Source organism: Struthio camelus, chromosome 11 (assembly GCF_040807025.1).
Source record: "Struthio camelus isolate bStrCam1 chromosome 11, bStrCam1.hap1, whole genome shotgun sequence".
NCBI classification, from domain to species: domain Eukaryota; kingdom Metazoa; phylum Chordata; class Aves; order Struthioniformes; family Struthionidae; genus Struthio; species Struthio camelus.
In genome coordinates, this window is record NC_090952.1 from 25,949,170 (window position 1) to 25,970,903 (window position 21,734).

The window sequence follows — 21,734 nt, forward strand, 5'->3', positions numbered from 1 at the left end:
TTGGCTTGCAAAAGCAGTACGTTTGCTTGAGATAATGCGAATGAGAGTCCCAACAGGGTCCTGGTGAGGGGGAGGCCTCCATCTCCCGGAGGCACCGCCGGCCGGGACCCGAGGGGTCTGTCCGCTCCACCTCAAACTGCCCCGGGGAGCTGGGGAGAGGGGCAGCTCCCAGGCTCAGCCCCCCGCTCGGCCGGCGCCGCGGCTCGGGCACCGAGGGCCGCCGGAGGAGCCGGGGGCAGCGCGGGGCTGCAGCGGCAGCGAGCGGGGCCGGGCCGTGCGGTGCCGCAGCGCTGCCCGGGGCGGGGGGAGCCCTGCCCGCCGCCGGCCCCGCCCGCCCGCCCGGCCTCCCCCGCCCCGAGACGGGCGGAGCGAGCGGGCGGCCGCGGCGCTGCTGGAGCCGGGCGGCGGAGCCGGGGCCGGGGCTGGAGCCGGGTCTGGGGCCGGGCGGCGGGGCCGGGGCCGAGCCGCTCTGCTGGAGCCAGCGGAACCGGCTGCGGCTGCTGGCGGCGCGGTGGCGGCGCGGTGGCGGCGGGATGACCCTCAAGTCGGGCCGCAGCGACAGCGTGGGCAGCATGCGGACGGCGCTCTCCGACCTCTACCTGGAGCACCTGCTGCAGAACCGGGCCAAGCCCGAGGTGAGCCGGGCCCGGGGCCAGCGGCGCGGTGGCCCCTGCGAGCGCGGCCGCGGGCAGCCCCGGCGCCGGTGCTCGGTGCTGGGCGGGGGGGGGCTCTGCCGCTGGCGCTGGCTGGCTCCTGCCAGGGGCCGGGGGACCCCCTGGACGAACCCCCCGAACAGGCTGGGCATGGAGCCCTGTGCGCCCCCTGCCCTGCTGCCCCCCTCCCCGGGCCAGCCTGCCCACCTGCCTGCTGCGATGCCCCGCACCCAGCACCCGGGGCTGGCCAGGGCCCGCACCGGCCCCTGGGGTGTCCCCCTCCGTCCCGTCCCTCCTGCCCCCGCAGCGGGGAGCAAGGCCACATCAAGCAGCCACCCCACGGCAGGCAGGAGGACACGTGGGTGCCTGCCCCCTCCGTGGCGCCGCTGGGCCCTGCGGCACCCTGGCAGCAGGTCTCCTTGCTCGGGGCCGTGGGGCTCCTTAGAGGAAAGGTTAGCCAGCTTGGCTAGCGTTGCGCGGACAGGGAAGAGGGAGCTGAGCTGGAGGGGAGGAAGGCTTTAGCATCCTGCCACGGAGGAGGCTGTGCTTGTTTTTGCTGCAAAGTTGTGTAGCTGGTCTGGACTGGAACTGCCTGTCACATGAGCTGATTCGGCTGCTGAGCAACCTGCAGGTCCACAGCGTAGACTGGAGGGGTTGCGGTGCAGGGTCTCGGCCCCGGGAAAGGATGCAGCCAGCCCTTCTCACACGCTCCCCGGGCAGGCAGCGGGCCTGGGGGCCAGACACACGCCGTCTGCAGTGGAAGAAGGGCAGGCTGCACTGTCTCTGTCATGCTGGGAGGGCTCCTTCCCCAGCCAGTGCTGCTTGGGGCTGCTTGAGCGTAAGCGGGAGAAGGTCAGCAGTTCCCTGTGCTGAGCAGCCAGCGGTTTTCTCCCAGCAGAGACGCTCGGCTCTGAGCAGAAGCCCCTGACCGAGCCACAGCATGAGCACGTCTGGCTTGCGCCGAGGTTTCCTTGCTGCTGCGGGGGGCCTCCAAAAGTAGGGAGGAAATTTCTCTGAAGTGCTGTCTTTGGCCCATCCTGTTGGATAGCAAAGCATCCAAAAGAGGCTCGCTCAGAGCGGGCCCACACCGGTGGTTTGTGTGCTTTTTATGGCTCAACCCTGACACAGGGCTTAAAAAAAAGAAAGAAAGAAAGAAAAAAGACCTGGGCTTGCAGTGAGACCTTTTGAGAGGAGCGCCGTAGGGCTGGCACCCCACTGGAGGGGGGGGGGGGGGGTCCTGCAGCTGGGAAGGGGAAAGCCTGCGGTGTGTCGGGGTGATCAGCAGGCTGTGGGGGGGGGATGCTGCGGATGCCCCTTTCACGAAGGTCGGGGACTTGGGGGGGGGGTGGGTTATATGTCCTGAGCTTCCCAGTCGGGCACTCGCCAGGCTGAGTCGCAAGCAGGCAGAGACGGCGCTGACCGGGCCCGCGGTGCCCTGCGCAGCTGTAGGGACGTCACACGTCCTGGGTCTGGCCGGCTGCTCCGCCGCTTGAGTCAGACAGAGCCAGCGGGAGGTTCCTCTTCCCCTTTTCCCCGGCAGAGCCACGTGCTGGGAAGCGCTGTCCTGCAGTCCTCCCACGGGGACGGAGCGCGCAAAGTGAGTGGCAGTGGTGGCTTTGCTAGTAGAAAACAAGCAGGAGCGGAGGAAGCCGCTTGTCCTCTTCCCTTGAGCCCCAGCCCGCGACCATATGTTTTCCGCTTATCTCCCTGCTGGCACATACAGATTTGCCAAAGAGGTGTGGGCTTTATTCCTAGCTCTGCTCCTGGTTTGCAGGGTGACCTTGGGCTGTCACCTTATCTGCCGTGACTCAGTTCCCCCAGCTGTAAAATGGGCAGCGAATCTGCCCTTTGGGAGTCCAGGGGAGAAAAGGGAGGTGCTGGCATGGGAAGAGAGAGCGTGCAGAAGAGGCCAGCGTTAATAACGGCACAGGTATACCCACGGTCGATGCCCTCTCAGTGACGGCCACGGTGGTGTTCCGAAACGGCCAAGGGCAAAACTAGTTAGGCGTTGAGCAAAACTTTTGTTTTTGACCAAAAATGAAGGGGATAGGGCTGATTTCACCTTCTTAGGATGTGTTTTGCGATGTTCCAGTGTGTAACGGCAGTAGGGAAAAAGCCATTTTGCAGGGCTGGTTGTGGGAGGCTGGGGATGGAGCCCCTGGGGCGCTCAGAAGATTTCTTCCTCGGGTATGACGGTTTTAGTGCCTCTGCCTCGGAGGTGGCAGGTTTCACAAACACATCTGGAAGGCTGCATCAGTCTTTCCTGGCAGGAAAACGGTACCTCAGCAAACCTTGACTGAGCTCCCTCGAAAACCTGCCCCTTCTCAATTTCAGCCCCGCGTGAGCTGGAGTCAGAGCAAGGACACGCGGAGCCGAGCCTGCGGGAGCCGGGCGCAGACACCTTCCCCCACAGCCGCTCCGCTCCCTCCTGTCTCGCCGTTCCCCCTGACCTGTCCATCGCCGTCTGACCTGTCCACATAGCTGTTTCTTATCCTAATTTAATCAATGCGATCCTGTTTGGCTTAAATGCCTTTTTTTTTTTTTTTAAATCCTGGACCATGTTGCTGGGGTCTTGGGAGAGGTTAGTCGATACTCGACCGGGTGATGGTCCTGGCAGAGCTGGGAAGGCAGTAGCCTCAGGCGGGAGGCAGTGATTAATGACTTCTAGATGTCCACATGCCTGTGGCTCCCCAGCCTGCTGGAGTGGCCAGAAAGCAACACTCAAGCTCTGCTTTTTGGTAGTTTGCTTTTTTTTTTTTTTTAATGCTGTCCCGAGACCCCCATGCACGCATCTGCTGTGCTGCGGGGAGGCGAGGTCGGGGCGCGCGCGGGTGGCAGCGGAGGTGGCCTGGCCAGGGCATCTCTGCACCAAGCAGCTGAGATTTCTCTGCCGCGAGGACAGCATCTGCAGAGAGGTGCGGGCAGCACCTGCCTGCAGGGGACGAGTCTGCCTCTGCGCCGGCTGCGCGCTTCGCCTTGGGTTGGAGCCAGCGGCTCCTGGGCAAGGGTGGCCCCGGGGCTCGGCTCGCAGCCTCGCTGCCCGAGGCGGCCGGCGGCTCCTCTCCAGCAGTGCCGCCACGCGCCTCCGCGGTGGTTACAAGAGGTGATGATGCCTGCAGGGAGCCGGGATTTTGCCGTTCGCCCTGGGCAGCGGAGCGTGTCTCCCTGGCGCGCCCGGCCGTACCGGGCCGAGGGCGATGCCGGGGCGGGATCCCGGCTCCGGCGGTCTCCTGCCCTGGTGCACCTCTCCGTGCTGCCGTTCTTTGGGGCCCTTGCTCAGCAAAACCAGCAGGGCCTGCACCTTCCTCCACGTGCTCGCCCGGGAGACCTGGTCTTTCATGGCCTCCTGATGCGGAGGAAGCTTGGCGAGAACAGCGAGGAGAGCCAGGAGCTCCCAAACCACCGAACGTGCCCTTTGCTTTCTCCAAGTGCTGCCTCGGTTTCTTGTAAATGAGCTGCCCGGTTAATGTTTGACTTCCCTGGTGGCGTGCAGCCGAGGTGAGCCAGGGCGGCAGCGGGTGCAGACCCCGCAGGCTGCGCCGGCCCTGCCGTGGGGACGGGGCGCCAGGCGCCGGGGTCCTCGCCAAGGACTGCTCCAGCCTCACGAAGCTCCCCGTTGACTTGGCGGAGCGAGCATGGCCGGGCAGGAGCCCGGTGCCCTTCACCCAGCCCCGGGGTACGGGGCAGCCCCTTACAGAAATACGGGCTCGGGAGCGAAACGCCGCTCGGGAGCCTGGAGCGTGCCCAGCCCGGCCCGAACCTGCGCGGGAGGGAGACCCCGTCCTTCCTTGCCCCACGGCGGCCCCGGCTCCGGGGGCTGTGCTGAGCGCCGGCGGCGGCTGCTGTCTGCCGGGCCGGCTCCTGGCAGCGCTCGCAGATGTTTCCTGCGGAGCGGTGCCCAAGCGGAGCCGCGCCGGCGGTTTGCCAGCCGCCGCTAACGGCCCCCGAGGCCGCGGGAGCGCGCGGGGCTGGGGAGCCCGGCCGGCCAGCTCGCGGGGGCCGAGCGCGAGAGGCACGCGCCGTCCCCGCCTGGCTGCTCGGGCGCTGGTGGCCCCGTGCCCGGAGCTACTGCAGGGCCTTGCTGGCTCCAGGGCTCCCGCGAAAGCACCGCGGCCGTCCGCAGCCGGCGAAGGAGCCCTGCGTGCCGCAGCGGGGCTTGCTCACCACGAGGCAGCCGGGTGACACCGGTGCTGTGTCAGCATCGAGGGCTGGGCGTTTTCGCCAGCCCTCAGCAAAAAACGAAGGTCGGGGCCCGGCGGCTGCGGGAGACGGGAACTCCCGTGGCCCGAGCAGGCTGTGCTGCGCGCCGGGTCGTCGGGCTTTGCTGAGCCTGGAGGTTTGGAGACGGGACGCTGCGGGGGAATTCATGCCTTCCCGGGGCACGGAGGCGATAAGAGGGGGCAGTGCTGACTCAAGTCACCTCACGGGCACTTTGGCCTCGGGGCAAGGCTGCAGAAGTTCCTCCTGCTGCTGTGCTCTCCCGCTTGCTCAGCAGAGCGGGGAGCAGCCCAGAGAGCTGGCAGAGGCAGGGGCCGGCTGCAGGCAGCAGCGCTGCAGGACGGGTCCCTGTGCACGGCTCGCCCAGCGCCAGTCCTCGGGCGGCCGTCGGTCCTTCCTCCCGCCACCCCGCTGCTCTGGCCTAAGATGCAGCCGCCTCCTCCGCGTTCAAGCCGTTGGCAGCCAGAACCCGCGCGAGGAGGAGGAGGTGGTTTGGGTTTTTTTTGGAAACAGTTTGTTTAAAAATAAATTGCGCGTCTTTGCCTGGAGCGTAGCACCGGCGTGCAGCTCCCCGTGCCCTCGCAGCCCCGGCTCTGCCCGTGGTCCCTGGGCTGGGCTGCGACGCCGCTCGTCCCTCCGGGTGGCACAGACCAGGCTGGCGACGCTACCTGCTTCCAACACGTGCAGCAGCGAGCTGGGGCCGGTCAGCTTCTTGCACTGCTGCTGGTGTTTTAAAAAGCCCGCGTGAGCTGCGGGGGTGAGCAAAGCCCCGCAGAGCCCGGCGCGGAGCCCCGGCTGCCCGGAGCCGTCGTCCCGGGAGGAGGCAGCTCCGCGCAGCGGGGCGACTTGCAGGAAAGCGTGGTTGGGAGGCCGGGGGCGGCAGGCGAGAGCAAGCCGGGGCGCTTGGGTCAGGCTGGCTGTTGAACCGGCGCCGGTGCAGATGCCCCGGGAGCAGCGCTCGGCCGGGCGTTAGCGAGCCAGCTGCGCAGCGGGGAGAGGTGGCGTCAGTTCTGCGTGGCCGGGCATGGCGGGCCACGCCACTGCCACGCCACCGAGGCCAGACTAAAGCGGATGGGGACCTTGGTGGATGTCCCCGTGGGGTTTGCTGCCAGTGGCTCCTGACTTGGGCCCCACTAGGACAGAGGGTGTGATCCGTTCTTAGAAGAGCAACGTCAGGAAAGGTGGCTGCAAAGCTGGTGGCCTCCTATGGAGAGGGGCGCTGGGGAGGGTTTGCTCTCGTGGGCTAGCGGGAGCTGCCCCAGCCAAGCCTGGGCGCAGGGAGGGATTCGACCATGCCAGCAAGGTGGGCAGGGGCCGCAGGTCGGAGCAGGTGTGGGTTTTGCTAGGCTCTGGCCCAGCACTGATTCAGGAGAGCTGTGGTGGCTGGAGCTCAAGGCAGGTCGCTGCACCCGGGGCCGAAGGTACATGTCTGCCAGCTGTGCAGAGACTAAGGAGCTCAGCAGGGCTCAACGCTACACGACAGGGTCTCCAGCTGGGACTCCATGCACTTTCCACCTGCTCCCGGTCCCAGCACCTACCTCAAGCCAGGGACAAGGAACATGGAGATTTCCCCACTGCTGAAGTTCTGTGCTTTGGCTTCCCACTGCCCACCAGCACAGACCTGCCCATGGCTGGGTGCCGGGGAGGGGAATGGAGAGTTTCTGGCTGGCTTGGAAGCTCTGGCTTGGGAGCGCTTTGCCTTTGGTGCCTGGATGGGACTTCTCTCTGGCCTTGTCTATGGCGTTGTTGTGGTCCTCTGCCTCTTAGCTGTGGTGGCCATGGGATGGGGGCCAGGCAGCCCCAGGAGTCCTCCAAAAACGGCAGGAGGAGGCCACTGCAGACCTGGAGGATATCCCCCAAACTCTGAGTGTAGGCAGGCCCAGCCCTTCATAGGGCCACCTCAGACAGGATGCATAAGGCTTTGGGGAAGCTCTTTTGGGCAGTTTTGGGGTTCCTCACTGGCTTGAGCGTTGACTGGTTGACCATCTGTGCACTGCAGCCTCGCTCCTGGGGTGGGCTTTCTGCTGGGAGCAGTCCGTTTGTTAGATGTGCACTGTCAGTGATGATACCATGAAAGTCATGTGAGGGCTTTGGGGTGCCTTGCAGGATCTGATCTCTGGCTAATGCTTCTTGAAAGCCTTCTGTGGAGGGAATTGCTGTGGAGGGGCTTGCTGGTTCCTGGACATCTCCAGATGAGGACATGTCTCTGGACTGTGTCGGTTGCCTATTGTCCTAGGTGTGGAAAAGCTGAACTTGCAAACTGAGCATGAGTAGAGCCTGGCCCCAGTTTTCCTCCTATTCCCCCTGGGTGAGTCCCAAACTGCTCCATTCACTCCATGAAGCTGTCCTGGGCTTTACGCTCTGCAACAAGCCAGCTTTGGAGCCAAGTGCTGCTGCGGCACATAAATAGTGTTTGGGACTCGTTGCTGCAGAAGATGACCAGCTGTGGACTCTTTTGGCTTCTGGTACCTGTACTTTTCCAAAGTCTTTGTACCTCATAGAATTTCCCAAGCTGGAAAAATGCTAATCAGGCCCACATCTTCAAGGGTGACATTCTTTTTTCCTTTTCTTCTTCTTACTGTCCTCTCTTCTACTGACCAAGACCTCCCTCCCCTCTGTGCCCAGGAACATTAACACTGGAGTAGCTCAGCACCACAGTGGGGAGCTGGGAGTCCCAGGGCTCCCCCTTGCCCGTTTTGGTGGAGCCCCTAAACCCTGGTCTTCTTCTGCCCTGACAGGCCGTCACTCAGTCCCTGAATGCCATGACTGAGGACATTTATACCAACGGCTCAGCGACTCTGGGCAGTCCCTCCCACGCGAATGGCCGCGAGGTGCGGAAGATACGCCTTGTCCAGTTTGAGAAGGTCACCGAGGAGCCCATGGTGAGAGCTGGCAAGGTCCCAAAGCTTGGTGGCACTGGAGGGGGGCAGAGGGGCAGGCAGAGCCATGCTAACATGCTGGCCTCTGGGGAGTCTGGAGATCGCTGGAGACCTCAACCTGAGGAAGAGAGTGCTGGATACTGCCTCCTCCCTGGGGACCTGGAGGGAGCCTCATCAACGGGTGATGCTTGTGCCAAGAGGAACTTCAGGAGTTCAGGTTGGACTGGCCAAGCAGAGGTCTTTTCCCCAGACACTGTGCAGCCTGCTGTTGACACTAGCCCAGAGAGGACTGTGATGGGAGCTCTCCCCTCCAGCGGGTAGTCATGGATTTTCCTGTCTTCCAGGGAATCACACTGAAGCTGAACGACAAGCAGAGCTGCATGGTGGCCAGGATCTTCCACGGGGGCATGATTCACAGACAAGGTAACGGCAAGGGACAGGGAGTCTAGCAGCTGAGGCCCCTGCAGAGGCAGTGTACCAGGTGCACCTCTGCAGCTGGTTTCTTCCTGTGCAGAGACAAGGCAGCTCAACAGCGCTGCTGGCTTTTCCGTATCACATGGTCAACTCTGTCTGTTCCTCCACCAGGAACCCAGGACTCTCAGTTCTCTCTCTCTGCCTGGTGGTTGTGTTAATGTATTGGAGGTTTTGGAGAGAAATTAAGGGTTGGGGGAAGGGATCTCCAGAAATGGGACCCGAGACTGTCTCTGTCTGTCTCATGAGGGGTCACTGTAACAGATGGATTATGCCCCAGAGACTGGGCAGGATGCTCTTCCCATTCCTAAAGTACACGGATGGGACAGGATTGCTATGGATTGGCTCTGGAAACCAAAGGAAGGTGCCAAAAGAAATAAATAGGTGCCATTTTCTGGTTTTGGCACTTGCAAAGGGGGTATGGAAATGAGATGTTCTGTACTTACAACAAGAGGCCCCTTTTCCAGCCTTGCGTCCAAGTGGGAAGTCTGAGCTTACCCGTGCTAAAATAACCCAGGAGCCATTCTAGTAGCGCTGCTGGAGTCTGATTTATAGCAGTATAGCTGAGGCTGAAATTTGGCTGGATGTATTCACTGAAAACACACAAAGTCAAGCACTCCCGTGTCCAAGGGCTCTGTAAGGAGACTGTCATTTGGTTTGAGGTGAGATACTCGAGGCTGGGTTTGGTTACCTCTAAAACAGATGCCTTAGTCACAACCTAAAGCACTGAAGGACATACAGAGGAAAGTAACCCGATGACCTTCAGATTGGATGAGATGTGTGCATTGGGTGCGGTGGGGAGAATCCGGTCCCCTTCCCCGCTTTGTCCCCTGCGGCCTAGGTGATATTTGTGGTTCTGCAAGCACTGCCCGGAGAAACCGAACCCCAAGGCGTCGGGACAGAGCTCGGCTAGGGAGGCGGGAGGCTGGTGGAGCTGCGCGGTTTGGGTTTGGTGAGTGACTCTTGCCTGCTCCTGCCTTTCATGGGTTTGTTTCTCCCATCGCTGGCAGGGTCCCTTCACGTGGGTGATGAAATCATAGAAATCAATGGGCAGAGTGTGAGCAACCACTCAGTTGACCAGCTACAGAAGATGCTGGTAGGTATTTGGTTTTGGCGGGGCCGTTCCCGAAGAAGGACCTTTTGTCCTACAAACATGCATATTGTCTGATTTTTAACACCGAGCTGCCCGCATCAGTGCGATGCAGCGGGAGCCAGGGCTGCTCTGCTGAGGTGCTTTAATACGGCCCTTTCAAAGCCAAGGCCCTGTACGCAGCTTCAGTGGTCTCTGCTTGCTGCTTGTTTCGGGCCTCCTGAGAGCAGCAGCAAAGGCTGTTTGCTGAGCAGCATCACTCAGGTCCCTGACGTGTCCCGATGTGTGTGGGTGCTTGGCAACCATCTCTGCTCACGGAGGCGTGCAGCGCTCAGCTGCTGAGCGCAGAGGCCGGCTGTTCTCGCAGCACTCTGAGAAGGGGGCCGTGCCTTGGGCACTGGCTGGACCATCGCTGCCCTCCAGCCCCAGAAGAGCTGGGATGAATGGAGGTGACCATGGGGAGGACCATGTGGTGGCCATGTTCCCGCTGTTCAGGTCATGGTGGTCCTGCCTGACGCTCACTAGGGAGCAGTCCCAGACACCTCTGAGCAGGGTCTCAGCAGTGCCTTAGGCTCACGCACTGAGGCCGTCCTGATCCGTGTCTGCTGCGCGGGGTCCTGGCTGCAGGGAGGCCTTGGTGGTGCTGAGAGCACCCATCAGCAAGCGCAGCAGGAGGCCTGGACCCCACTGCAGCTTGCGCTAGCCCCACCGCCCTCTTCTCCCAGGCTCTCTGCAGCCGGGCTGGAGACGGGGCAGATCTGCGGGGTCGTGCTGGTGAGGCATAGCAGGGCCCACAGCCAGCCCTTTCTGGGGGCGCTGGTGTCATCCCATGGGGACAGGCACAAGTGCAGGCAAGCTAAGCTACTACAGCTTTTAGCCCAGCCCCAGTGGAGCGATTTCTGGCTGGGCTCCTGGTACCCTCCAGCGTCACAGCATGGCTGGGAGCGCTCAGGAGCCCTTCCTCTGTGGGTCCTTGCAGGCACCAGCTCCCTGGAGCAGGTTGCTGCTGTCAGGGTGGCTCCAGGCACCACCTCCTCCAACACTTCTTTCTCTCCCCTTCCTTTGTTCACTAGAAAGAAACCAAGGGGATGGTCTCAATAAAAGTCATTCCCAACCAGCAAAGCCGCCTTCCTGCTCTCCAGGTAAGTGCAGCCTCTAGATGTGCAGGCCAGGCTGTGACGTGGCTGCAGGGCTGGGTGGGACCAGAGCAACCCACCGGGACCAGAGCTGGCGGGAGGGAGCGAGAGCTGTCTTCAGACCAGGGGTGGGATATACGGTTGGCTGCCTGTTACCTTGCCTGAGCTGCTGGAGGACGGAGAGACTTGTCTTGTGTTTACCCCAGCGCAAATAAGAGCAGAGGTTGGCCCTGCCGTGGGTGTATTTAGCCGATGTGCATGTAGAAACCTGGGCCGGCGTTTCCCCCCCTTTCAAAGAGCCCAGCGGTGCTTGCGTGCGGTGGCTGGCGAGGTGACGAGCAGCGGCGTGCGCGTGCCAGGAAGCACGAGGGTGTTTCCTGCCCCTTCGGAGCCGCTGCTGTTGCAGAGCTTTGTAGCCACATCCCGGCTAAGAGGTCACAGCGGTGCCGGCGGGCGCAGCCTCTCGCTGCTGCTGCTGCGCTGCTGCTCGCGGCCCGGCTCATCGCAGGCGGCGGCGACGTAGCTCCGGCTGCCACCAGCCTGCTCGTGAGCAGTGCTAGCAGCGAGCGCGTGGGAGGAAGGAAGCGTCGGGGAGGAGGAAGGCAGCTCCCTCGACCTGCTGCCGTGGCTAGGCTGGGGGGATGCCTGTATTCGCAGCACGGGGACCCGGCTGGCTTTGCCCTCGATGCCCTGCTCTCTGCTCCTCTTATGGCCAAAGAGGTTGCCCAAGCGCTCAGTTGAAGATGATGGAGGGAGCTTGCTCTTCCACCTAGGGCTGGGACGCCATCCTGCCCCGGGCACAGGCGCTGGCCCCAGCACAGCCCCTCCGTCACGGGCTGCAGCCCCTGCGGCCGTGAGGACGAGGACAGGCAGGAGGGGGAGAGGACCCCAGTGCAAGGACGGGGTTGGGACGGGCAGGGCAAGCCCATGGTACCCCCCCTTCCTTTTGTCTGCAGTCCCTTACCCAAAATCCCAAAGAGCCAAAGTCTCTGAGCGTGACAGAGACTAAAAACAGCCTCCGTTTCTCTCTCACGTGCTGCTGTCCCCGTTTCACCTCCAACAACCTTGCACGTGTTTGTTTATTAAGCACTGGCCTGTGGCTGCCCTGCCCCGCTGTCCGTCCTCCCTGGTCTGTCCAAGCCAGCTGCGATCAGCCAGGCCAGCTCAGTGCCAGGGGAAAAATTACCTCCAAAAAAAAAAAGGATGTGGGGTTGCTGGCTCGCCCCAGCTGGCTGCGGGCTCCAGGAAGGACGCAGGGACAAACTGCTCCACCACGACAGTTGGTGTCCCTCTCGGGGGTCCGGGCTGCGGCGCTGGCTGCTCCCGGGAACTGCAGCTCGTGGGCTCCCCGAGTCTCTGCTTGTCGCAGTCCAGTGCCAGGAGCGGAGCAACTGTGCAATCTGCTTGTTGATTGGGATCACTCTGTCCCCCACGATCACCGTTGCGTAGACTGAGGGGCAGGATGGTGCAGATCCCGGTGCAGATAAATAGCAGGGCCTCCTGTGTGGGAGCCTGCTCAGCATCTGCTCTTCAGGCCCTAGCGAGGGGCTGGGCAAGCGCTGTGCAGCTGGAGCTGGAGCTGGCCTTTGCAGGACCTGGGCAATGGCTGGAGGCGTTTGAAGCTAGCTCTCAAATTGTGTATGAGAGGCTGTTCAAAAGCAGAGTGAACTAGCTGTGCCGGGCTTGGGGCCCCGGGGCTGTGGGCGTGGGGGTCTCCATGCAGGTGCCTGGCAGTGCCCGCCGCGCATCCCCGGTGTGTTTGTGCTGCCAGCCCAGCACTGGAGAGTGCTTTCAAAGCAAGTGCAGAGGAGGTGGCCGGACTGATCCTGGAAGGAGCTTCCACCCTGGTGAGAGGGGCCACAGCTTGAGCTGTGACTTTCTGGCAGCAAAAGGGACCCGTGGTCACGTCCTGCTGGCCCTGTGCGTCCTGCAGGCCATAGCAGCGCTGTCAAAGAAGGACATAGCGTGGGAAATCATGTTTTAACAAGGACAGCGTTGTCTGTCCTACCCAGGGAGCAAGACTTCCTAGACGCTGCCCATTACAGCTCTCTCTGTCCAGCTGAGGATGGGGCCACGCCATCACCCAAACGTGAATCCCTTTGCCCAGCTGCTACTTGCTGCATCTCTGGGATAAACAACTTGTCGTGGTCACGCTCGAGGGGAAGCCCACGTTCGCCTGAGCGTAGGTCTGATGAGGCTGCTTTGCTTGCAGACAGGCCCTTGTGGCATGACCACCGGGCAGCGCCAGGGGCTCCGATGGGCAAGGGCCCAGCGCTCTCCATGGGTTGCGTGCTTTGTGCCCAGCACATCCCAAACTAATACAAAAGCTTCAAACACAACAGGGAGCACCTCTGGCTTGTAGGAGAGCCCCCAGGACTCTGCACCCCCAGGACTGCAGGCTCCCAGCATGCATGGGAGGCACCTTCTGGCAGGCTTGGGCCCATAGGACAAAAGCTCCAGGAGAAGGGCAGTGCAAGGACTATGCTTAGCCCTGGCCTGCTGCTGTCCCCTAAACACTGCCTTTCACACCGTGTCCTTTTTCCTCCATACCCTGCCTCTGCCTTGCTTCTGTCCTAGTCCTGACCTGCTGACCTGGCCCTATGCTGCCGGGTGCACAGGCCACAGGCAAACTGCGGCAGCGTTTGAGCCAAGGACCTGTTCATCCAGGCACTGAGAACCAGCAGCAGCGCAGAAAACACCGGTGGTGGTGAGCCCTGGAAGCCGTGTGCGTTGTCTGCCCTCCTCCCAGCGAGAGGTGACACTCAGCCATCCTGTTGCTCTCTGACGGTCTGTTCTTCCTGAACGACCTTCCTGGAAAACAAGGTCCATGTGTGAGAGCCACAAGGCATTTCTCTGCTGGCTTTGCAAAGCTGCTGCGGGGCTGCAAGAGCCTGGAGGCGCCCGGCTGCCTGCTGCCTTCAGGAGGGCCTGGGCGCAGGAGGCAGCGGTGCTGGGCTGCTCCAGTGGAAGCAGATGCTGCAAACGCCCTTGCGAGGAGCTGCGAGGGCAGGAGGGTGTGAGCACTTTCCCACACCTTCCCGGTCCCCAGGGCTTTCCCAGCCCCAGGAGGCTTAGGAAGCATCAGCAGCTCATTTCAAATTTACAGCTGTGATGAATGTAACTCCACAAGAGTAGCTGGTCCTGAGGAGACCAGGCACAGTCCTGGGCAGGGCCAGACACGACACCGCAGCCTCGGAGAGCTGGAGCCTCCGTGCTGTGCAGGGGGAGCGCACGGCCCTTGGCCGAGGCCAGGGTGAGGCAGCTGGGGAGCGAGCCGCGGCCTTCCTGTGCAACGTGCTGTGGATGATCCTGCTTGAGCAGGGGGGTTGGACTAGATGATCTCCAGAGGTCCCTTCCTACCTCAACCACCCTGTGATTGTGTGTGATTCTTCCCTGCGGGCCCCAGCGTGCAGGGGCTGCAGGTTGCACAGGTGGGACAGGCCTGCCCGCTCAGCCCAGCGCTGAGCCCAGCTGCTGCTGAGCGCCGCGGCGGTCCGGGCAGCTCGGCCCTGCCACTGCAGCCTCTCCTGCCGCATGGCTCAGCTCGCCTGCACTGGCCTCTGTGGCACCTGGTGGGGGGCCACGTGCCCAGGGCTCGAGCATCAGCTCCGGGATGCACGGTTCCACGAGGAAGCAGCAGCCGTCTTCCTCCCTGCCTCATCCTCACAGCAGCTCTATGCCCAAGAGCTGCCCCCAAAGCCTCGTACAGCTCCTTTGCTCCCTGTAGAGCTTGGCGGGGGGGGCTCAGAAAAGCGGCAGAAAGCAGGGTAGGAGGGACAGGACTGGTCTCTGCTGTGGTTGCAGGCTTGTGGGTCCTCGGTCCCGTTTACACACACACACACACACATTGGGCAGCCTCGTGGGACCCAGAAAGCACTCGGTGCTGGGAGGGGGCTTCTGGAGCGGGGGCCTCGCACCCTGAGCCTGGGCTGGGGGATGCGACGTGGCCAGGCTCAGCTGCCCAGCGCAGCCCTGCTGACCCTGGCCCTCTCTCTCGCAGATGTTCATGAGGGCCCAGTTTGACTACGACCCCAAGAAGGACAACCTGATCCCCTGCAAGGAAGCGGGGCTGAAGTTCCAGATCGGCGACGTCATTCAGATCATAAACAAGGACGACAGCAACTGGTGGCAGGGCCGGGTGGAGGGGTCCTGTACCGAGGCGGCCGGGCTCATCCCCTCTCCGGAGCTGCAGGAATGGTAGGTGTCCGGGCAGGGAAGCGTGGTCCGGGCGCAGGCGCTAGGCTCAGTACGGCCGTGCCCCTGCCGCTGGGCCTGGCAGCTCCATCTCCATCTCGTGGCCATGCCTGGGGGGGCTGCGTGGAGATGCTTGGGCATGCGCCGCAGGAGTGCGGGGTGCTCGTGCTGTCTCAGTGGGGCCAGCAGGGCCCACCAGCCCCACGAGGACGCGGCCGCTGGATTTGGGGTGAGCCTCATGCCGCTCCTCTCGCCCTCGCACGCCCGAGGGACGATGCCGCCGCTCCCGGGGCGGGGAGGGCGGCAGACGGGCCACGGCGGCGTCCTCCTCTCTCGGCAGGCGCGTGGCGAGCATCACCCAGTCCAGTCAGAGCGAAGCCCAGAGCTGCAGCCCCTTTGGGAAGAAAAAGAAGTGCAAAGATAAATACCTGGCCAAGCACAGCTCAAGTAAGTGTGAGCAGGGCGCCCTCGGCAGCCCTGGCCTTCAGCCCGTCTCCGGGCAGAGGCAGGTCTCCCCACGGGGGTTACACCGAGCAGCGGGACCCCAGGACCGTCGGCTTCCCGGGGGGTCCCCGACTCACAGCTAGCTGGCCTCGGCCGCGTCGCTGCTCTGCGAGAGCGCGCTGGCACGACTGCAGCGGCCCGGCAGCTCTCCTCCGGTGCCCGCCGGGGCTCTCCAAACCCGCAGGGCAAGCGGCGGCCTCGCTGCTGCCCAGCCCCGGGGCGAAGCGGCCGCAAGGGCTGCCCGCGGCCCCGGAACGGGCCGGTGCTAAGCGCTGGGCCGGCGAAGGCAGTGGCTCGAGGACGTGCTGGCTGCTAGCCCGGCCTGCGGCTCCAAGCACTGACAAACAAGGCCATAAATCAGCGAGATAAATAAAGCTCCCCCAGCAGCACGTTCTCGGCAGCTTCCCGCTGCCTCCCCACCCCCTGCTCCCAGGTCCTGCTGCGCTGAGCAGAATCACTGGGCGAGAAAGGCCCTGGCTTCTCCTTCGGGGCCTGCTGGACCACCTTCTCCGCAGCTCCTGCGCCAGCCGCTTCCCGATGCCCGCTCAGGCTGCGGCCCTGAGCCCGGAGGAGCCGACCAGGGCTTCTTCGCTCACAGCCCTGCTGGCTCCCTAGGCTTTGCCAAAGGACCCGTCTCCCACGCACGCACACGCCGAGTCCTGCTGTTGTGGGCAAGCTGGCTCTGACCACCCTCTGTCCCGTTTCTCCTCTGCCCCAGTTTTTGACCAGCTGGATGTGGTGTCCTACGAGGAGGTGGTGAGGCTGCCTGCCTTCAAGAGGAAGACGCTGGTGCTCATAGGTAGGTCCTGCCCCGTGCGTCCCCCCCGCAGCATGGGGGGCCGTGTCTCGTGGGTCCCTTGGGGAACCAGGGCTGAACTCGGGCCGGGGCAGCACTGCCCTTCGGTGCCTGGTAAGCCCTGGGCAGCGTTTCTACAGCCGAGCAGGCCTGACACACCGTCGTGCGTGGTCTGGCCCCTGCACTGAACCACCCGCAGCGAGTCCAGGAGAGCCCTTGGCTCCTAAAAGACCTTTGTGGGTAACTTTTGTCAAACACAGCTCTGGTCAAAGCAACCACCACTGTGCCATGGGCTCTGAGCACCCACCACTGGGCACCACAGTCATGAGAGAGCCCACGTGGCCCAGCCGCACCAGCCACTCAGCAAGGCACCCGTCCTGCCACCAGCTGGAGCTGGGGGCGAGAGCGCCCAGTGGAGGGAAATCCTGGCCCAGGGCTGGGAAACGTTACAGACCAGCTCAGGCAGCAGATCCTGGGCAAGGTCCTGGAGAGCTCTGCACCTTCCCTTGGACAGAGGGCTGCGGAGGGGCACTGGCCTCTCCTGCTGCCTCCTCCGAGCCCAGCTCCAGCATTCATCCCCGCTTCCCCACAGGGGCCAGTGGAGTGGGTCGCAGCCACATCAAGAACGCTCTGCTCAGCAACAACCCGGAGAAGTTCATGTACCCAGCCCCGTGTAAGTAACCACGCGGGGGCAAGGCGTGCAGCCCTGCCCCGGTGCCCGCCGCAGGGCAGGGCAGAGCATGCAGCATGTTTTCCCTCACCTCCTCCTCCCCAAGCCAGCAAGGCCTGGCACAGCCAGGACCTTCTGACAGCAGATGAGACAGGAGGTGGGGAAGATGCTCCTCCAGCACTTCCCAAGCCTCGCGCAGCAGAGGCCACCATGCAGAGCACCACAGGGCCCCCTTCCCTGCTGCCTGAACACAGCCCCAAGGCTGCAACCACCTGTGCTGCAGAAAGACCTTGATCTTCACATCTCAGCACAAGGCTGCAGGGCCTAGATGGCTCTCTTTGGGCTAGCTGAGCAGGGATGAGTTGCCTTCTCATCCCAAGCAGGAAGGAGTTAAAAGGATTAGTAGCCTCACCTTGGAGGTACCAGGGTCCTCTGTGCTCTTCCTTGCCCCAGCCTCAGTGCTCAGCATGTGAGCATCAGACCTGTCCCCCTACCTTGGCCACCCAGAGCAGAGCTGCCCAAGAGGTGCTCTGCAGCAGCAGCCGCTCCAGTCCTTCCCCGAGTCCTTCCTGGGGGCCAGCACTGAGGGCACCGGCCATTTCCCTCCCTCCCCAGACACCACACGCCCCCAGAAGAAGAACGAGGTGGACGGCAAGGACTACTACTTTGTCTCCACTGAGGAGATGACCCGGGACATCTCAGCCAATGAGTTCCTGGAGTTCGGAAGCTACCAGGGAAATATGTTTGGCACCAAGTTCGAGACAGTGCACAAGATCCACCAGCAGGACAAAGTTGCCATTTTGGACATCGAGCCCCAGGTAGGCAGCACAGGGATGGGCAGAGAGGCCTGAAGTTGCCCTGGCTCTACCTACCTTGTGCTGGCCGTGACTGTGCCTGCCTTCTCCAGCAAGCTGCATGTGCGTCCTTCACAAAGTGAGGGCGAAAGGCCGGGGAGTGCTGGGAGCATTTCTGGCTCCAAGACATGGGCATGGTGAGGGTATTCGCAATCGCAGCATGTGCCTGGCTGGCAGAAAAGGCCAGGGCCTGGCCGCTGTGAGAGCAGGGGGTTCGGCCCCACGCAGGGACCCGCTGCCCTCTCCGACACTGAGCACGTCAGTGCTGCTTTGCACAAAGGAGGATGTTTGTCCAACAGCCCCGCTGCTGGGCTGCAAGCTCCCAGCCTAGGGTCCTGGGGGGACCCGTGCTGGGACTCCTGCCCCAGCTTCGCCCAACTACCCCTGCATCACCCTCTTGGAGTCCACCCATGGAGCCCATAGCCCCAGATGAGGTGCTGCCCTGTTATCCCAGCCTCGCACACCGGCCAGGGGACAGCCCTGCACCACGCAGCATGGGGCTGCAGCCGGCCGGCAGTGCTTGCTCCTGCCCCGAGGAGCGGCCGCTCCAGTAACTCCACCTGCTCTCTCTGCAGACCCTGAAGATCGTCCGCACGGCCGAGCTTTCTCCCTTCATAGTCTTCATTGCCCCAACAGACAAGGCGGAGCAGGTGAGTGGCACAGTGCCCTGAAGCTACGGTTCTGTCCCCCTCCTGCTAGGCTTAACCTGCCCCCAGAAACTGTGTCCTAAGGCAGGGGTAGCCCAGTACCCTTGGGAGGAGAAGCCAAGCAGCAGCCCAGGGCTCTCCCTGCTCCATAACTAGGACCAGCTTCCTCCTTCTCTACACTGATTTTTGACAGCAGGGCAACTTCATCAGGCCAAGCCTGAGAAATGGGAATCAGAGATTCCTGCAGCCCTAGATGCCCCCCAGCAAGCATTTCCCCTGTAGCATAATCAACCGCTAACATGCGGCTGGGTGCACAGCTCAGCACCCAGGGGCCCTGCCTCCAGCTGCAGCAGGAAAATGATTTATCCTGTCATCGGCTATGCAAATAGCACACACAAACAGCAGCTCCTTCCATTCTCTGGCTCATTAAGATGCTAATTCCTCCAGAATTAGGATGAAAGCAGCAGGGATGCTGCTGTTAACTCATGCAGCACCGAGCTCCCCGAGGAGGGCTGGCAACCCCAGCTGTTTCCCAGGGAGCCCTAGACACAAGGTTGCTGCCTACCCTGACCGGGCACAGCCCGGCTGACACCCCCGGCGTGGGCTAACCTCCCTGGGGAGAAGAGCCCCAGGGCCCAGTGCCGCTTGCAGCCCCCGAGAGAGGAACAGGCTCCTGCCGCAGTGGGCAGGGCCAGCCCTGCTGTTGTCCGTGCTATGTATAGCCATCTGGCAGGGCTCAGGGAACAGCTCACTAGGAGGAACAGCAGGGCCAAAGCGGCTCACTAGGAGAGACAGCAGGGCCAAAGCATGACCTAGCAGAGTTCAGATGACCCAGGCAAACTGTGTATCGCTCTCCTCCCCCTGCGATAGCTGCTGAGCAACAAACAACAGGGCTGCAGCGATCACGTCATCCCAAGCAGGGAGCTGCACACATTTCAAGCTCCCTTAGGGAGATAAATGCAAATTGGTCTGGACTTCCCTGCTGAGGGCATTAACCACCCAGAGGGGTGCCACCCTGTTACTGGGGCACCCCTGCTAGCTGCAGGGCTGTGGGAGATGAGCCACGCTGGCAGGAGGGGGCAGGTGGCTTTCCTGGGCTGGGCTGCCCATACCTGCACCCAGGGCCACCCTGGCTGCTGCTGGCACCCAGAAGCAGCACTCTGGCCCAGCATGGAGCCTGCACACCCCCTGGCACCCCCACACTCACCCCAGCAGTTCCTCCCTCGAGACTCTGTGGGTCTGCACCCACCCGAGGGACGGCAGGCAGAGGGTCTGCTGCCCACAGAAGGGTTATTTACCAGCACCAACAGGAGAACACAGTTGCAGTGCTGCCCCCCACCCCACACATGAACACTCTTGCTCTTACCTGCCAACACGGCTTTTTACAGCTTGCGCTGCCTCTGGAGCACAGCATGGGCTGCACTGGAGAAAGGTGCTTGCTGCCCAGTTAAAGGGTCTGTGGAGGAAGAGACAGCGGTGGGCTGGGGGCGATGGGTACGGCTCTGCCAGAGAAGCCAGTGGGAAGGGACCACGTTGCAGGGACCGCACCTTCAAAGCGGCCTCAGGCCTCGAGCTGGCTGCGCCGTGTAGCAGCGGCAACGAGCAGCTTGCTGCTAGGTGAACCATCTCATCCCGGGGAGCTGCCACAAAACATCCTCAAGACGAATACGAGGCCAAGCAGAGCTGGCCTCACCCTAGCAGGTAACCTGATGCTCACAGCGTTGCCTCGAAGTCTAGCAAAAACCCACAGACACCCACTCCTGTGAGACCGCAGCAGCGCTCTCCGCCTGTCAGGGGTACTCTGTGCTCTGAGACTTAGCAGCAAGTTAAACATTAGACGTTTTGTGGGCGAGAGGAAGCTCAGCTGTTGGGGTGAGCTGTGCAACTCCTCCCCTGCCCCCTACCCTCTCCCCCAAGAGCTCCAGGAAACAAGGGCAGTCATTCAGCCGGGAGACCCTTTCCTGCCCAGCCTTCTGAGCACTCTCTCCTGTTTCTTGCAGTCAGAGGCTTTGCAGCAGCTCCGGAAGGATTCAGAGAGCATCCGGAGCCGATACGCACACTACTTTGACCTGTCACTAGTCAACAACGGGGTGGATGAAAGCCTCAAGCTGCTGCAGGAAGCCTTTGAGCAGGCCTGCAGCTCCCCACAGTGGGTGCCCGTCTCCTGGGTGTACTGAGAGAGCGTCCGACCCCAGCCTCTTCCCACCAACCCATCCTGCAGAAACGGGGAGAAGAGAAACCTTCTGCTCGGCTTCCCCTGATCAACACACAGCCCAAAACAACTCCCTGCCTCTGCCGTTTCACGGACAGTCTCATTCAATCCATCATGCACAGGGTCTCCAGATCTCCTCTCCTGGGGGAACGCAGGACAGAGCCTGCCCAAGGGGCAAAACGCCAGGGCTAAGTTACAGGCTACGGCAGGGCCCAGGGCATCCCCTCAGCTCAGAGCACAGCTTCCCCACCTTGCCAGGTGGGGGAAAAAGCACAACTCTGCTGTAGTACCCAGCTGACCTTGGTCTCTGCATCAGACCTGAGGGAAGCTGTAGCACAAGGGCCTTCCAGGAAGACATCTTCTGCCATCGCAGGTGTGCACACTGCGCAGCACAAACACTTTGAAAGCCTGGCTCATGTTTGTAAGGCTTCAGGAAAGCCCTCAGCTTGGGAGGCTTCTCATAACCTGCACCAGAGCTCCTAAATACAAGGGTTTCCCCTCACAAACAGGGAAGAGCAGAGAAAGGGTGAACGTGGATCTGACAAGAGAGGCTTGGAGCATGCTTTCACCAGGCAGGTCTCACCCTTGTGTTCTGAAGTTTGGGTTTTCTGACTCACCCTGTGCACCTTTAACTTGTAAAAACTCCCTGTATTTAAATTCTCACTGTGCAACCCCAATTGTTACAGGCTGGACAGAAATTCAGCAGTAGCTAAGTTAAGTCCCACAGACCAAATTCCAGAGGGACAGTTCATTAATTAGATCCAGCCACAATTATCCATTGCATGCAGTAGAAACAGTGTCTCTACAAAGATCATCCAGTCATGTTTTCCGGAGTCTAGGGTGTCTCACACACTGTATGCAAATATAAAAGCCACTCATACAATGGGATTCCTTCTTATGCAGGAGTGTACTGATGCACAAGTCCCAGCCTGACCATGTCCAGGAAGCCTCACCATGCCTCCTGGGCAAACCATAGCCATCGTTTTGGAGAAAGATCTCCTTTGTGTGTTTCAGCAGTTAGCAGTGGGAAAGGGGAAGGGGGTTAAGAAGTCCTGTGCAATTTTTTAAGGATGCCAAAAATAAAATGTTAACGTGCAATAGGGACCTTTGTTCTGATCCACTGCAGGGAAACAATGAGCAGCAATAAACGTGTGCTGAAACAGTGCCATGACTCGTATTTTGCATCTTAGGCTGAGCCCTTGCTCACAGCTGAAGATCTGCTCTCACCTCCCTGAGCTGGGCACAAGGAAGTAAGGCAGGCCAGGACCACATGCGTTCTCTAGCCAGACCCTTCCTACAGCTCACCCCAGCACAGGCAACAGAGGGAAGAAAACACCCAACTTCCACGCCCTGTGCCCCACTAGGCGACCTCCAAACACCTGCAGTTCAGTGCTGTGGAGTCACTGCTTC

The 21,734-nt window shown here is 61.9% G+C and overlaps 1 protein-coding gene across 1 annotated transcript; it reads left to right on the forward strand.

Annotated features, from left to right (window-relative positions):
* The first annotated feature begins 403 nt into the window (after positions 1–403).
* On the forward strand, positions 404–21,488 carry MPP1 (MAGUK p55 scaffold protein 1). The gene is made up of 12 exons (XM_068957522.1): positions 404–635; positions 7,610–7,753; positions 8,095–8,173; positions 9,232–9,317; positions 10,385–10,453; positions 14,448–14,644; positions 14,982–15,088; positions 15,864–15,944; positions 16,534–16,614; positions 17,227–17,429; positions 18,041–18,115; positions 20,113–21,488. Exons 1-12 carry the CDS (start codon positions 534–536, stop codon positions 20,287–20,289), a joined length of 1,401 nt encoding a protein of 466 aa, XP_068813623.1. The 5' UTR covers positions 404–533; the 3' UTR covers positions 20,290–21,488.
* The last annotated feature ends 246 nt before the right edge of the window (positions 21,489–21,734 follow it).

What these genes read in the sequence shown, in the direction of transcription:
- MPP1 (XM_068957522.1), top strand. Translation starts at nt 534, where the DNA reads ATGACCCTCAAGTCGGGCCGCAGCGACAGCGTGGGCAGCATGCGGACG. An exon ending in CCTGGCCAAGCACAGCTCAA is followed by an intron (nt 15,089 to 15,863) that starts GTAAGTGTGAGC and finishes CCTCTGCCCCAG; the next exon opens with TTTTTGACCAGCTGGATGTG. An exon ending in CAACAGACAAGGCGGAGCAG is followed by an intron (nt 18,116 to 20,112) that starts GTGAGTGGCACA and finishes TGTTTCTTGCAG; the next exon opens with TCAGAGGCTTTGCAGCAGCT.